The 14,107-nt window shown below is 54.2% G+C and overlaps 1 protein-coding gene across 3 annotated transcripts in view; it reads left to right on the top strand.

Annotated features, from left to right (window-relative positions):
• Positions 1-834: 834 nt before the first annotated feature.
• STRA6 (signaling receptor and transporter of retinol STRA6) overlaps positions 835-14,107 on the top strand; it is a 33,078-nt gene continuing 19,805 nt past the window's right edge. For 2 of the 3 annotated variants that reach the window (XM_033189397.1, XM_033189398.1), the window contains exons 1-2: positions 835-1,182; positions 11,002-11,179. In XM_033189397.1, coding sequence (XP_033045288.1) covers positions 1,044-1,182; positions 11,002-11,179 — 317 coding nt within the window. In that variant the 5' untranslated portion in view covers positions 835-1,043. Of the gene's footprint in view, positions 1,183-4,336; positions 4,514-11,001; positions 11,180-14,107 lie in introns of those variants that run through there. The other variant, XM_033189399.1, reaches the window with a different exon arrangement.

Raw genomic sequence — 14,107 nt, forward strand, 5'->3', positions numbered from 1 at the left:
TGTGGGCATGGGTAGGACTCTGGAGTGGAGGTCTGGCCTGCGATCAAACAAGGTAGGCCTGAGACTTTCTGCATTTCTTTTCTTTTCTTTTTTTTTTTTTGAGACAGGATCTCACTGTCGCCCAGACTGGTGTGCAGTGGAACATTCTTGGCTCACTGTAACCTCCACCTTCCAGGCTCAAGCGATTCTCCTGCCTGAACCTCCCAAGTAGCTGGGATTACAGGTGTGCACCACTACTGCCTGCCTAATTTTTGCGTTTTTAATAGAGACGGGGTTTCATCATGTCAGCCATGCTGGTCTCGAACTCCTGACCTCAAATGATACACCTGTCTCGGCCTCCCAAAGTGCTGGGATTACAGGTGTGAGCCACCGTGCCCCACCTAGGCCTGAGAATTTCTTTGTGGCCCATTTTTACACAGAAATCGGGGAAAGTTAGAGTCTGTAGGCTTTATGGCTGGCTTTGGGGAAAAGGGGTTTTGATTTCTATGACCCGCCTGGAGGAGCAGGGATTCTCATTTCTACATCTGTCCTTGGGGGAGAACGGGTCTGAGAGACAGGAGGGCAAGAGAAAGCTAGGTCACTTTTGCTTCTGAGGCTTTCATTTTGGGGTGTTATTTTCTGAGTTCCAACAGGCTGCATTTGTGGTCACTCAGCCAGTAAGTAGTAAAGACAAAATTAGAAGCCTAGTCTCTTCCTTCCACCGAGGGGCCTGGCTACTTTGAAGCTTTCTGTCATGAGTAGTAACTGTGATCCTGTCTGTCACGCCAGTGCCATCGGATAACACATCTTTCCTCTCTTGGCCTCCTGCTGCAGGCTCCAGCACCAAGCACTGTCAGGAGAGTCTTGGGCCATCCCTCAAGTCCTTTTGCTCTGACCTCCAGCTGAGGAGGAGCTGGAGGAGGGGAGCTAGGGCAGCATCAGTGATCCCTGCGCTTGCCCTGACAGCCCCCCTCTGCCAGCCTTGCCTTGGAGGGGCTAAAGTTCCTGGTCTGGCGGGAGGGAGAGGGTAGCCTTACTGCTCAGCAGCACTGACCTTTGTCTTCATGTGCCCAGTTGCTTGGCTGCTCCACCAGGCTCTGAAGGCACAAACCCCTGAGACGGTGTCTAAGCCCAGGGCCCTGAAGACTGTGGATCCTGAGACCAGCACCACTCATCCTGCAGCACTGGGGACAGACAGAGCAGGTAAGGTGGGAAAGAGGGCAGGAGATGGCAGGGGCAGCATGGAGTCAGCACAAGACAAGGCCCAAGATCAGAGATTTAGGCATGGCCTGGGCTAGCTTAGAAAATGTACTGCCTAAAACCTTTAAGAGGAGAGATGCAAACTTCACAGCCAGACTGGGGAATGGGGAGCAAAACAAAGAGCAGGAGAGAGAAACCAAAAGGAAACAACAGAGAGAGTGATAGAAACACAGAGTTAGACAGAGAAAGAAGGAGAAGGAGAGACAGAAGGAAAGTAGAGAGAGACAGAAGGAAAGGAGGGAGATTGAGTCAGACACAGAGTGGGTGAAACAGAGAGTGGCATATGAGGGACAGGCAGAGACTGATGGACAGGGGCAGAAAGGCAGACAGGAGGACAAACATAAAAAGAGAGAAAGGGGCCGAGCACTGTGGCTTACGCTTGTAATCCCAGCACTTTGGGAGGCTGAGGTGGGCAGATGACCTGAGGTCAGGAGTTCGAGACTAGCCTGACCAACATGGAGAAACCTCGTCTCTACTAAAAATACAAAAAAATTTAACTGGGCACGGTGGTGCATGCCTGTAATCCCAGCTACTCAGGAGGCTGGAGCAGGAGAATCGCTTGAACCTGGGAGGCAGAGGTTGCAGTGGGCCGCGATAGCGCCATTGCACTTCAGCCTGGGCAATAAGAGTGAAACTCCGTCTCAAAAAAAAAAAAAAAGAAAGAAAAGAAAAAGAAAGAGAGAAAGAAAGAAGCCAGGAGCAGATATTGACAGGCAGACCCACCAGTGGGCAGGGGTTCTGCTGTGTTATCTGACAGAGTATTGAGAGGTGTGTCCCAATCTTGCCATTTGGCTTAATCAACACTGGGGGCCTTCCCTCAATCCCAGGAGACCTCCAACCATATAGTGAAACAGAGTCCAAGCTCTAGGAAGGAATGTTCTTGAGGAAAAGCAGTGAGGGGTATGTGTGTGTGCGTGTGTGTGTGGTAGTGGTGGTGGGGAATCTCTGGTAAAACTTTCCCTAGGTCAGTCACTGACCCTGGCGCATCATGTGGCCTCTCTGGGCTTAAGTTTCTTTTGGATGTGATGGAGTCTGGGGTACAGCAGGAGTCTCCTTCAGCCTTATAACCTGGCCTTAGCTAAGGCTCTGTCTTTGCCGCTAACTTACTGATCTATTCTACTTAACTCATGGCTTCTATCTCGTAGTCCAAGATGGCTGCCTGAGATCCAGCTATCACAACTGTTTTTCAGCCAGCTAGAAGGAGGAGGGGTAAAGAAAACACCTCTCTTTTTAAGAACACAACCTGGGAATTACGCACAACACTCTTTGTCCAAGTCACTGGCCAATACTTAGCCTAAGGGCTACATCTAGCTTCAAGGGAGACTGGGAAATGTGCAATACTGCGCTGGGGACGGAATCAGTTTCACACAGCTCAGTGATGCCTTCACAGATCCTTACTCATAGCAGGCTTATTTAAAAAGAATTACACATGCAATATGAGTTTTAAAATATACATTTCAAACAAGTGAAAAATCCTCCTTCATTCTCCAAAATTCATCCCTCCCCCAAGTGTGACCACTGTGAACAGTTTGCTGTGTGTCTGCCAGATTCACTTTTTATGTATACACACATACATACACATATGTCTACCTAGTTAAAGAAGCATAAAATGAGATCACGATTTATGTATTGTTCAGCAACTTGCTTTCTTGGTTACTGTTACTTGGCGATATGTCTTGGAGGTTCTGCCACGTCAGTCCACAGAGAATTACCTCATTCTTTTTAACAGCAAAATAGTACTTCAGCGTGTCAATTTATCAGCATTTATGGATGGATATTGGGGTTGTTGCCAATTATTTTTGCCATTACAAACGGCCTTGGGAATTTTGTCTCCATATACATGCACACAGGCATTCCTTGGGAATGGATTCCTAAAAGTGTGCCAAAGGTTAATTTTCTCTTTATGTGGGTTTAACCCTTTGGAACTAAAAATCCTTTTCTCCATGGACAAGATGGTGATCAGATCCAAGCTGGCTGGCTGCTTCCCTGTCTCGGCTTGAGCTGCTCTCTCTCCCTCTCTCCCTGCCTCCCACTGGGCAGGCCTGGCTCTGGCATCATCCCCCTTATTAGTCCTCTCTTCCAGGGTCTTTCACTATCATTGGAAGCCAATCTTACATACAAAAGCCTGTGGTCCCACATTTTTATAGGTAGCACTCCCTTTCTCCTTCAAGGAAGAAGAGACCGCCTGTCCAGGGCCCTTCTCCTGAGAATTTAGGGCCCTGCTTCTTGGCCCGGACTTTATCTACTCCCTCCCTGCCCTGCTTGCCGCAGCACTCAGTTAGAGCACCCTCTGAGCGCCATTTCCTTCCCCAGTCTTGTCTGTATCCCTGCAGGATGCCCCCTCTAGGAAGGGGAAGGAGGGCAGGGTGAGCCTGTGCTCAGGTGAGGGGCGATGCAGTTGACTGTCCTGCAGCCTTGGAGGTTGCAGGCATGTACTTGGGGCAAAGAGCAGGACTCCAGAACGCCAGCCTGTCTGTGAGGAGTGAGAAATAGAAGAGAAATCTCCGAGGGGGCCTTTTTCACTTCCCCCAGGAATAGATCATATCTGGGATTCCATCCCTGAAGCCCCGTGATGACTCCCCTTAGCATGGTCAGGGCCCTCAGCCCAGCTGGGCAGCAGGATGCGGATCCGGTTATTAAAAGCTGAGCTGGTGGTTCCCCTCCAGCAATTCATCAGGCAGTGGCCCCCTGGGAGTGAGAGATGGGGACAAATGGGTGTAAGTAGGGGGTTCCTCAGCTTCTCTAAGGCCACATCTGGGGAAACTCAGCCATCAAAGCCCTGTGCAGGCTTCTCCACTGAGAAGCCTGAGGGCCAAGGAGATCAAGTTTCGAGCAAATGGTTTGGGGGTGTGGAGAGGCTCTACTGCTGGAGACAAGCTGCCCTGTGTGTTGTGTGGGGCCCCAGCCCCTGCTCTGCGCCTGAGCTGGAGATGGGGGTGGGGTGGGCTCCTCTGATCCTGGAATCAGGGGCAGGAGGTCTGTGAGGGCAGGAGGAGGGGCAGAGCCAGACTGGGGAAGCAGGGAGCTGTCTTCTGGGAGGAGCAGATCAAGCACCTTTTAAAGCAGGTGCTGGGGCCACTGCTCAGGGCCAACTGCCGAGACCACACAACCAGCCACCCCTCTAGGATCCCAGCCTAGCTGGAGCCGGGCTCAGAGGAGGAGGCCCTGTGTTGAGAGCATCCTGCTTGCCTGGAGGGACAAGTTTCCGGGAGTGATCAATAAAGGAAAGGAAAGAGACGAGGAAAGGAGAGGTCAGGAGAGCACCTGGTTGGAGGTAGGCTGGAGCCAAGCCTGGGAGGCCAGATGGGATTGGAACAGGTCAGGAAACAGGGAGAAGGTGCATGGGGTGAGGGATGGGGAGTGAGCAGGAATCAGGGCCTAGGGGCAGGAAGTGAGCAGAGTCACGGGCTGGAGCAATTCTGATGAATAATGCCGGAGACTTGGGGAGGGCTGCCCTCAGGGGACACTGAGGGGCTCCAAAAGGCAGTGAGACATTCACAGAGTCCTGTCTGAGTTGGATCTGACCGCCTGTGAGCAAGAGGTTGGTGGAGAGCCCTGTCCTGTGGTCAGCAGCGGAACAAGGAGAGAGAAGTCAGGGAATCTGCCCAGCAGTCAATGTCCTCAGTGAAGAAGGAGGGCAGCACAAAGCCTCCATCTCAAGGACACACCATGGTGACACCACTCCAGGGAGAAACGTGGTGGGAACAGAGAATGTGGGGCTCTTATAGCTGGGGAATCTTCATGGCCTTGTGTCTAGTCCTCTGAAGGCAGGAAACCCTCTGTTGCATATTGATATTAACAGCCTCTTCTTGATTGCCTCCCTTGATGGGGCCCTCACTACTCTGTTAGAGTACGAAGGCTACCTTTGTCCTGAGCTGAAATCTGCCTTCCCTCCTCCAGGTCAGTACTAGCCTAGCTCTCTGAGACGGAAAGAATATGCTGCTCTCCTGGAACAGCCGGCTACCCTCCTCCTCCTCCTCACCAGTGTCCACCTTCATACGAGAGCCTGTTCTAAATCCTTTATGTTATGATGATGCTGTTGGTGAGGGGGACATGAGAATTGCAGGAAGGGCACATCAGCTGGTGCTTCTGACCCTCCCACATGGCAGGGGAGGTAGGACGTAGACAGACAGGAGGTGGACAGCCATCCATACTCTTCCCGCCGTGAGCACGGCAGCCAACGACACTGCTTTCCAGCCCACTGGGTGGAGGCAGACTTGGTCTGGTGCCAGAATTAAGCACGTGTGTGTGCGAAGGGCTGTAGGATGTGTGTGTGAGTGTGCTGCGCCACTGAGGGCACACTCTGAGCTCACGGGCCTGCATGAGGTTGACTTTCTTGGCTGCTTATTCATGGACTCTCAAGGGGACTGGGCTGCACAGGTAAGCACAGGGGCCATCCCCCAGCTCCTGGACTGAAGCCCCTTTCTTGGGCATTGTCTTCTGTGCTGTGGGAGTTGGGGGTGTTCCTGAGGTTTGAGTGTTGTAGAACTGTTGGGTTTGCTGTAGGACTCAGAGATGGGAGGGTGGAGAGCAACAGGGGTCTCCAGGCTTTCTGCAAATGCTCACAGGCTTTTGAACATCTTGTTCCAATCTGTGGTTGATTTGCCGGAGTTTGAGTGTCCTGAGGTGTTGTAGTGGTTCTCATGTGTTACTGAAGGTCTGGGGGTTCTTCGGGGCAATACTGAGGTTGGAGGGGTTCTTACGGCATTACTGAAACTCAGGAATGTTGCTGAGATTCTGGAGGTGCTCTGGCAGATCTGGGAGTCCTTGAGGGGATGTTTCTGAGGTTCTGGGGATGCTGCTGGCCTTCCCCATTCCTTCTGGCCTGCTGTTAGCTTCTTCTAAGCTTAGCACTTTGCCCTTTGAGGATTTGATAATCACAGGCTGCCGAAGGCATGCACGTGGGCCTCTGTTCCTGGATGCAAAAATTCCTCAGGTTTAATCAACTTGAACAAAAACATGAGAGGAAGGAAGCCCTGTCCCAAGGCCTTCATGGGCCAGCTCCAACCCGAGGGGCGTAGCAGCTCTGTGCCAAGCCCAAATGGCAGATGGCCTTCATTGGCTCAGAGTCCAGAAGCTTTTTAGGACCTCCTCTCATATTGAGCAGGGCTTAGCCACCTGCCAATCTGTGCCCAGCTGGGAGTCCTGCTGGCTTGAGCTGCTCGTTGGATACTGGCATCAGCCTCATCTGAGTGCCCACGTGGGCTCATGCTGGCCACAGCAAGGCAGCCCTGCCCTGACCCCCATGCTGCTCTCTCCTTGTCTCTCAGACTTCCCTTCTTGGCACTCCTGAGACACGTGTAAATTCATTCTTGCTATCATTCCAGATCTTCCATGGCTTCAGTTCCCTGCTCCAGGCCCCCTCCTCCAGGGAGCCTGCAAAACTGCACAAGCCATCTCCTCCTTTCCCTCCCTGCTCCTCAGTCTTTGGCAGTTCTGTCTTTTGAGCACTTTTGCTCTCCAGCCTGCCCTCTCCTGAGGGCAGGGCTGGACCTTCCTGGGTATCAGTGCCCCTTTAAAGCCAGCTCCAGAGGGCAGGCCCTTGACTCTGCTGCCCAGGCTTTTGGAGAAATTCTTCAGGGGCACATCATTACCATCCTTCTCTTCCTAACACTTTTTGCCTCCTGCCATCTGCCCAGGTAGCATCTTTCCTAATAGCTCAGAGCCAAGCCTCCCATTTTGCAGATGGGAGCTCCAAGCGATTCTAGCCCCAAGCTGAGGAGGTACCTTGGGCTCAAGAAGTGGGCTCACTTTGCAGCTTGAGCCACACGGCTACCTGCTATCCATGGATCTTCAACTCAGCCTACCCCTCTGCCCCCACCAGACTGGGCAGGGCAGCTGTGGGCCAGGAGGGGGCAGGTGGGAAGCAATGGGTTCACCTAGGAAGTCACAACCACTCTCTGTGAGCTTCTTGTTACAACTGGTTACTGGCGTGCAGGGAGGGGTGCCTTGAGGGGAGAGTTCACAACTGGAGAATCTCCAGGCTGGATTTGATAGAGGCCAGTGAGACCCATAGAAGGGAAAAGACTCACTCAAGGCCACATAGCCAGTCCCAGGGTTCAAATCCAGCTAGGTGGCCTCCCCAACCAGGCGTTCTCCACTGCCATGCAGAAACCTGGCCCTTACCTCTGGACCTTCCAGCTCTGCCCTGGCCAAAGTACCGGGCACAAGGCTGCCCTCTGCCTGCTAGGCCCACGCCAGGTGAAAAGGACGAAGCTCACCATTTCCTCCCCTCTGCTTAAGGCCTCCTTTGGTGGCCTCTGTGCTCTGTGTCTCCCCATGAGGAGGGAGGTGGCATTGTTGGCACTGGGTTCTCCGTGGGGGGCGGGGAAGGGACTGTGCCTGGGCTCGGCTGGGGTCCCTTTCTGCCAGCCTGACTGCAGCCCCTGGGTGGATGGAGGCTCCTTCAGGCAACCTGATTGCCTTTCCTCAGTGCCTGATATGGTTTGGATGTGTGTCTCCTCCAAATCTCACGTTGAAAGTGACCCCCAATGTTGGAAGTGGAGTCTGGTGTGTGGTGTTTGGGTCACTGTGGAGAATCCCTCCTGAATGGCTTGGTGCCCTCCCTGCGGTAATGAGGGAGTTCTTGCTCTATCAGTTCATGTGAGAGCTGGCTATTGGTAAGTGCCTGGCATCTCTCCTGCTCCCTCTCTCGCCAAGTGTCCTGCCTGACCCCCCTTCACCTTCCATCATGATTGTAGGTTTCCTGAGGCCCTCCCCAGAAGCCGATGCTGGTGCCGTGCTGCTTCCTGCACAGCCTGCAGAACTGTGAGCCACATAAACCCCCTTTCCCTATAAGTTACCCAGAGTCAGGCTTTCCTTTAGATCAACGCAGAACAGATGACCCCAGTCCCCAACTGGTACCTCCCTCTCTCCCCTCAGGTATCAGCGACATACCACCTTCCCAGTGAGGCCTTCCCTGACCACCTCATCTCAAACAGCCAACTCCCGTCTGTCTCTCTTCTCTTCCCCCACTTCACCTTCCCCTCTCGTGTCGTGTCCCTCAAGCCCTACCATACATCAGGTTCCATTTGGTACAGGGCTTGACTCATCTTGCTCACTGCCAAACCAGCCTGGGGAAGGCAGAGTTAGGCTTCCTCCAAGGAAGAGGATGGTTTCTTTCTTTCTTTTTTTTTTTTTTGAGATGGAGTTTCCCTCTTTTGTCCAGGCTGGAGTGCAATGGCACGATCTCGGCTCACTGCACCCTCAGCACCACCCCCCCACCCCGGGTTCAAGCCATTCTCCTACCTCAGCCTTCCTAGTAGCTGGGATTACAGGCGCATACCAGTACGCCCGGCTAATTTTTTGTATTTTTAGTAGAGACGGGGTTTTGCCATGTTGGCCAGGCTGGGTCTCCAACTCCTGACCTCAGGTGATCCACACACCTCGGCCTCCCAAAGTGCTAGGATTACAAGTGTAAGCCACCACACCTGGCCAAAGGGCATGCTTTCTGATAGGCAAGGATGTCTAACCCCAGACATCGCTGCCTTGTAGAGGGAGTGGGCTCCCTGTCTGGAACTGGACTCCAATGGTTGGAGATGGATTTAAAATCAGATGGGAGTCGGTTGTTCCCTAAGGTAAGAGTCTGAGACCCCTGAGCAGGGAAGGGCTTGCTGGGCTCTGGTGTGGGCACGGGGGCTCTGGGAAGCCCAGCTGGTGAACCTCAGGGCACAGCAGCAGCCTGTGTAGGACAGGCCCACTAATGAATACTGACCGCCAGAACAAGCAATGGCTTTGCCAAGCTCAGTTTCTAAAGTCCTTCTTACCCAAGGGCCAGGCGCTGTGCATCAGGGGAAGGCAGGAGGAGGGAAGGCAGGGATAGAGTCCCGCCCTCCAGAAGCTCACACCGGCGCCTGGAAGGCAAGTTTCCCGCATCCCTGGGATCAGAAGGGCCAGTGTGGGTTCCTGCATTACATCAAATAAAGCTCGGGTTCAGCCCTGAGTCTGCAGGCGCTGATATCTCTGTGGGATGGTGGAGAGCAACAGAACCCTCTTCCTGCAAGAAGGGCCATTTGGAAAGAGTGGGGAGGAACTCAGGCTAGCAGGGTGCTCAGCCCCTAATCCTGCCCTGTGGGCTTGGGAATTTGAATGACAGCCTCCTCCAGGATTTCAAGCCCTGTTTACTCTGAGACTTCACCCTTGCTGTTTCCCCTGTGGGGATCACACTTCCTCCCACCCCCATCCCCATCCTGAGCCTGCCACCCTCTGCTCAGCTGACTCTTCTCTGCCCTTCAGATCACCACGGAAAGGTTATTTTCTTCAGAATCTCCCCCTACTCCCAAATACTCTTGGACTAAATTTGGTTTCCCATGGTACAGGCCAGCTCAGCCTGTGCTTCCCTTTGTAACCCTCAGACTTCGGAGGGGATTTAGTTATCTGGCCGTGTTCCCCGTGAACTCTAATGTCTCCTGCCTCAGGGCTCAGAACAGTGCTGGCACATAGTGGGTGTTCAATACATTTAAGTTAAAAGACTAAATGAATAATGTCTTTTTAAAAAAGCTGTTGAATGACTGTCTTAGCTGATAGGGTTAAAGCCCAAGGCCCTTGTAGGGTATTGGAAGGACAGAGACCCTCACAGTTTCAGAGGCCTAAGCCTCCACCAGGGACTGTGGCCTGAGAACTGCTTTCTACCTTCTTCTGCCTCTTGCCCCTCCCTTCAGGCTGGGGCACGGGTCCTGCTCCTGGGGAGGGAGAATGAGGAGGAGCCCTCCTCCCTGGCCCAGACCTTGCCTTGCTCACCCTCAACCTCACTCCAGGAGGAGCAGAAGGCAGGCGGGGCTCCTCTTGCCTACCCGTGGGTCTGGTTTGTGTTTAAAGAGCTAATTTCCGCCTTGTGGGGGTGAGTTATCTCCTTGTGAAATCAAGTTGTAGGAACAAAAAGGGTTTACCAGTGGACACATGTTGCCTCCTTCATGGAAACCCTAGGAGAGGGAACGGACAGATTCCCCTTCCCTGCCTCCGCCCCAGCCCAGCCCCAGCAGTTGGTCTCCCTCGGTCGTTGCTGCAATGCTGGTCTCCTGTCTGTGTGGGGCACTGCAGATGTGGCGGGCAGGGGCGTGGGAGCTCTGGGGCAGGCGCTGAAGGCAGGTATGTGTGTGAAGTCAGGTGCGGGGGTGGGGGTGGCTCCTGGCCACACCCTTGCAGCGCTCAGGCCGCCAATGGTGCTGGGGCCTCCTCCCCCAGGAGGGGGGCTTTGTCAAGGATTATGGTGTGTTTCCATCACCGAGGCCCAAAGGGGCCAGAAAGGGGCAGGCTGAGGCTGGGGGAGGGGAAGGGAGCCCAGCTGGGAGGGCCCAGGCAGGCAGTGCGGAGCTGGCTGTGGCCTGCCTACCCTTTCATCTCTGCAACTCCTTCCTCCCTGGGCCTCCCTTCTGGTGTGTCTGTGGGTCTGTCTAGGTGGGCTTGGGAAGGGGGAAGGAAGGGGCGTCTCTCTAGGCAGCTCGGACTGGACAAGCCTTCTTTGAAAATGGTCCTTTGAACAAACGCCTGCTGGTGGTTGGTCAGACAGACAGATGCGCCAGCAGGAGCCCCGGGGCCCCAAGGGGACAGCTATCTCTGCAGGACCGGTGCGATGGGCGGGAAGGGAGGAGGGGACACGAGAGGCCCTGTCCTCCTCCTGTGCCAGCTTGCTCAGGCCCTCAGTCCCAGACGGGCTTTTCCCAGAGAGCTAAAAGTAAGAAAGTAACCTTCAGGATTAAAGAGAAATGTTTCTTTGTTTGGGTTTTCCATCTTTCTTTTTTTTTTTTCTCTCTCTCTTTTAAGCCTCTTTTCACATCCGTAGTGGCTTTTTTTTCTCTCGCCTGGGGTCAAAGAAGAAGGGCCGGAGAATGTCGTCCCAGCCAGCAGGGAACCAGACCTCCCCCGGGGCCACAGAGGACTACTCCTATGGCAGCTGGTACATCGATGAGCCCCAGGGCGGCGAGGAGCTCCAGCCAGAGGGGTAAGTGTGGAACCCCCCAACCTCACTCTGTCGGCCATCAGAATGGGGTGATGGCAGAGGCTGCAATTGGCCGGGGAGCAGCTCCTGGTCAGGGGCTGCTAGGTCTGGCTTTGCCACTCATTTGCTGTGAGACCTTGGGCAAGTCACAGCCTCTCTGGGGTTCATTCAGTCTCTGCTTCTGCTACATGAGAACAAGACCCCTCACCCTGCTGTAAAGATACCTAAGCACCTGTGTGATGTGTTAAAAATACAGATTCCTTTAGTGTTCTTTGCAGATTCAGATCCGCAAGGATGGCTCCCTGGGTGATTCTGGCCCATAGCCAGGATGGGGAAGCTGCTGGGAGCAGTTGAGGCAAGCAGACCTGTCTTCAAGGGGTTATTGGTCTCTGTGGTGAGCATTTGGGTGTGGTGTTTCCAAAGTGTCAGGTTCTCTGGGCAGGCTGGGGGATTCGGTGAAGGCAGAGAACCAAAGGGAGAAAGCCTGGGGAGAAGTCACTGAGCAAACAGGCACCTTTGTTGTCTTTGGATGGTCTCAGAGGATGAGGAGAGCCTATTCCCTTCAGCAAGAGTGCTGAGGCCAGCCCAGGCGAGGATGGGAGCAGGGAGGCAGCCCGCCCCTGGGTGGCCTGAGAACCCGGCCACAGCTGCTTTGCCTGGGTCCATTCTACTGGGGTTTAGTCTGGGCGCCATGGTGGAGGAGCTGGACCCCTTCTGTGTCCCCCACCTCCTGCCAGGATGCCTTGCCTGTGTAGGACCCAGAGCCAGTTCTCCCTTGTAGTTCCCAGGCCTGGCCCCATCCCCTACCTCCCTGCTCTGTCTGAGGGTTTGGAGAAGTAGAAAGGTGAGGCTGGGGGTTGCCGAGCCAGATGTGTGCACATCTGTTCTCCATCAAAACCTGAAACTTGAGAAGGAAAAATCCTTGCGTGCCTCCCCAGGGGCTGGGGCTGCGGCCTGGCTGGGCTTGGGTCATCCAGGAGGGACAGAGGCTCCGCCCAGGCCTCGGGGAAGGAGCTGTTGTTTGGAGGACTCAGGGTTCTGACCACCTGGAAAATAGCCCGCAATCAGCAAGGGCGTGCTCCCCACTCTTCTTGCCTGATTGACCGAGAGCCTGTGGGCTCTACATGTCCTACTGTGTATGTGTGGGCTGCGAAGGACCAGAATGAGGAGAGGCCCAGGAACCCAGGAGGATGGTTTCTGACCTAGGTGAAGGCTCTAATCTGAAGCTGTGGCCTTGGGAGCCTCAGGGCCCGGATACTGGCCGCGAGCCAGGTGCCTGTAGCTGTAGCATGGTCTCAGAATAAAGTTGTGTGTATGTCAGGCACTAGGTGATGGGGAGTCCAGTCCCTCATGTGGGTGACATCTAGAAGATTCAGCTCCTTTCTCCCACTGCAGGGCATGGCACCTGTCAGAATAAAGAGATTTGTTTGAATCTACTTACTTAGCCAAACAATTAAGCTGCCTGCCATCCCCCTTCCCCTGAAGTGGGGGCAGAAAATTGGGAGCTCGGGGAATCCCGAGGAGATGAACTTGGGTTCACCTCTGTCTGTGAGTCAGACACCCTGGGGACATGTTGCTTCAGAACTTTGAAGAGCTCTGGAGTGCCCAGTGCCCCCGCACTCTCAGGCTAGAGTTGGGGTGGATGAACACTGATGGCAGTGGAGTCAGCCACAGAAATTTCCTAAAATCCAGAACATTCAATGGCTCAAACATCCTCAGTGGCTTCCCAGGACCTCCCATGCTTGCTGTAACCTCATCTTACCTCACCTCTGGGCTGCAATCAAACTAGAGGCCTTGACCAGCCCCAGCCACGCTGCCTGTTGCCTGTCCCTCTGCTTCCTCATGCACTTCCCTCCACCTGGAGCTGCCTTTTCCCCTTCTTTGCCTAAAGAGATGTCAACCATCTTTTATTTATTTATTTTTTGAGATGGAGTCTCGCTCTTGTTGCCCAGGCTGGAGTGCAGTGGCGCGATCTTGGCTCACTGCAAGCTCCGCTCCCCATTTCAAGGGATTCTTCTGCCTCATCCTCCCGAGTAGCTGGGATTACAGGTGCACACCACCACGCTCAGCTAATTTTTTTGTATTTTTAGTGGGGACGGGGCTTCACCATGTTGGCCAGGCTGGTCTCGAACTCTTGACCTTGGGTGATCTGCCTGCCTCGGTCTCCCAAAGTGCTGGGATTACAGGTGTGAGCCACTGCGCCCGGCCAGTAACCATCTTTTAAACTCCAATCAGATGCCACCTCCTTTGGCCCAAAGTTCTCCCTCCTCTGCATCCTTCAGCACCTGCTGTGCCTGTCCCAGGATCAAGCTCGCCACCCTCTCCAAGGTCTTTATGTCTGTGCCATCCTGTCTGTCCCATGGCACAAAACATGGGGCCACAAGCCACCAGCCAAACATTTGCTCATTTCTGTGCCACTTGAGATCCCCATCTGACCCCTCACACTGAGCTGAGAGGTCAGATGGGGACCTTAGGTGATACAGAAAGGGCCAGAGGCTCCCCCAAGCAGGGCCCTGGAGGGCGTTTCTGGGGGTGGGAGTGGTTTGGGGTAAGGTCCATAGGAAAATGGTCAAACTACTCCAGGGACAGTTTTCCAAGTCCCTGCTGGGCCCAGGTATACAGGTGGAGCAGGACCTAGTCATGCAGGGAGATGCAGGCTGAGAGGGAGGGCTGCCCTGTACACTGGAATGAGAGGCCTTGGAGGTGGAGGTGGGGAGCCTGAGACTGGAGCACCAACGGTGGAAACCTGCTCCCTGCATGGCAGCTACTCAGGACCCCAGTTCTACTTTGGGAAGAGGCTGATCTCCTGGCCAAGAAGCTGTCCAGAGCTGACTTACTCTGCCTGTCCACCAAGTGGCTGGTTTCTTTCCTACCGCTCAACCGCTGGGATTTCCTGAGAGAAAGTGAGCAGGACAGACCAAGCTGACCCAG

Source organism: Trachypithecus francoisi, unplaced genomic scaffold, assembly GCF_009764315.1.
Source record: "Trachypithecus francoisi isolate TF-2019V2 unplaced genomic scaffold, Tfra_2.0 Lachesis_group3, whole genome shotgun sequence".
In the NCBI taxonomy this organism is placed as follows: Eukaryota; Metazoa; Chordata; class Mammalia; order Primates; family Cercopithecidae; genus Trachypithecus; species Trachypithecus francoisi.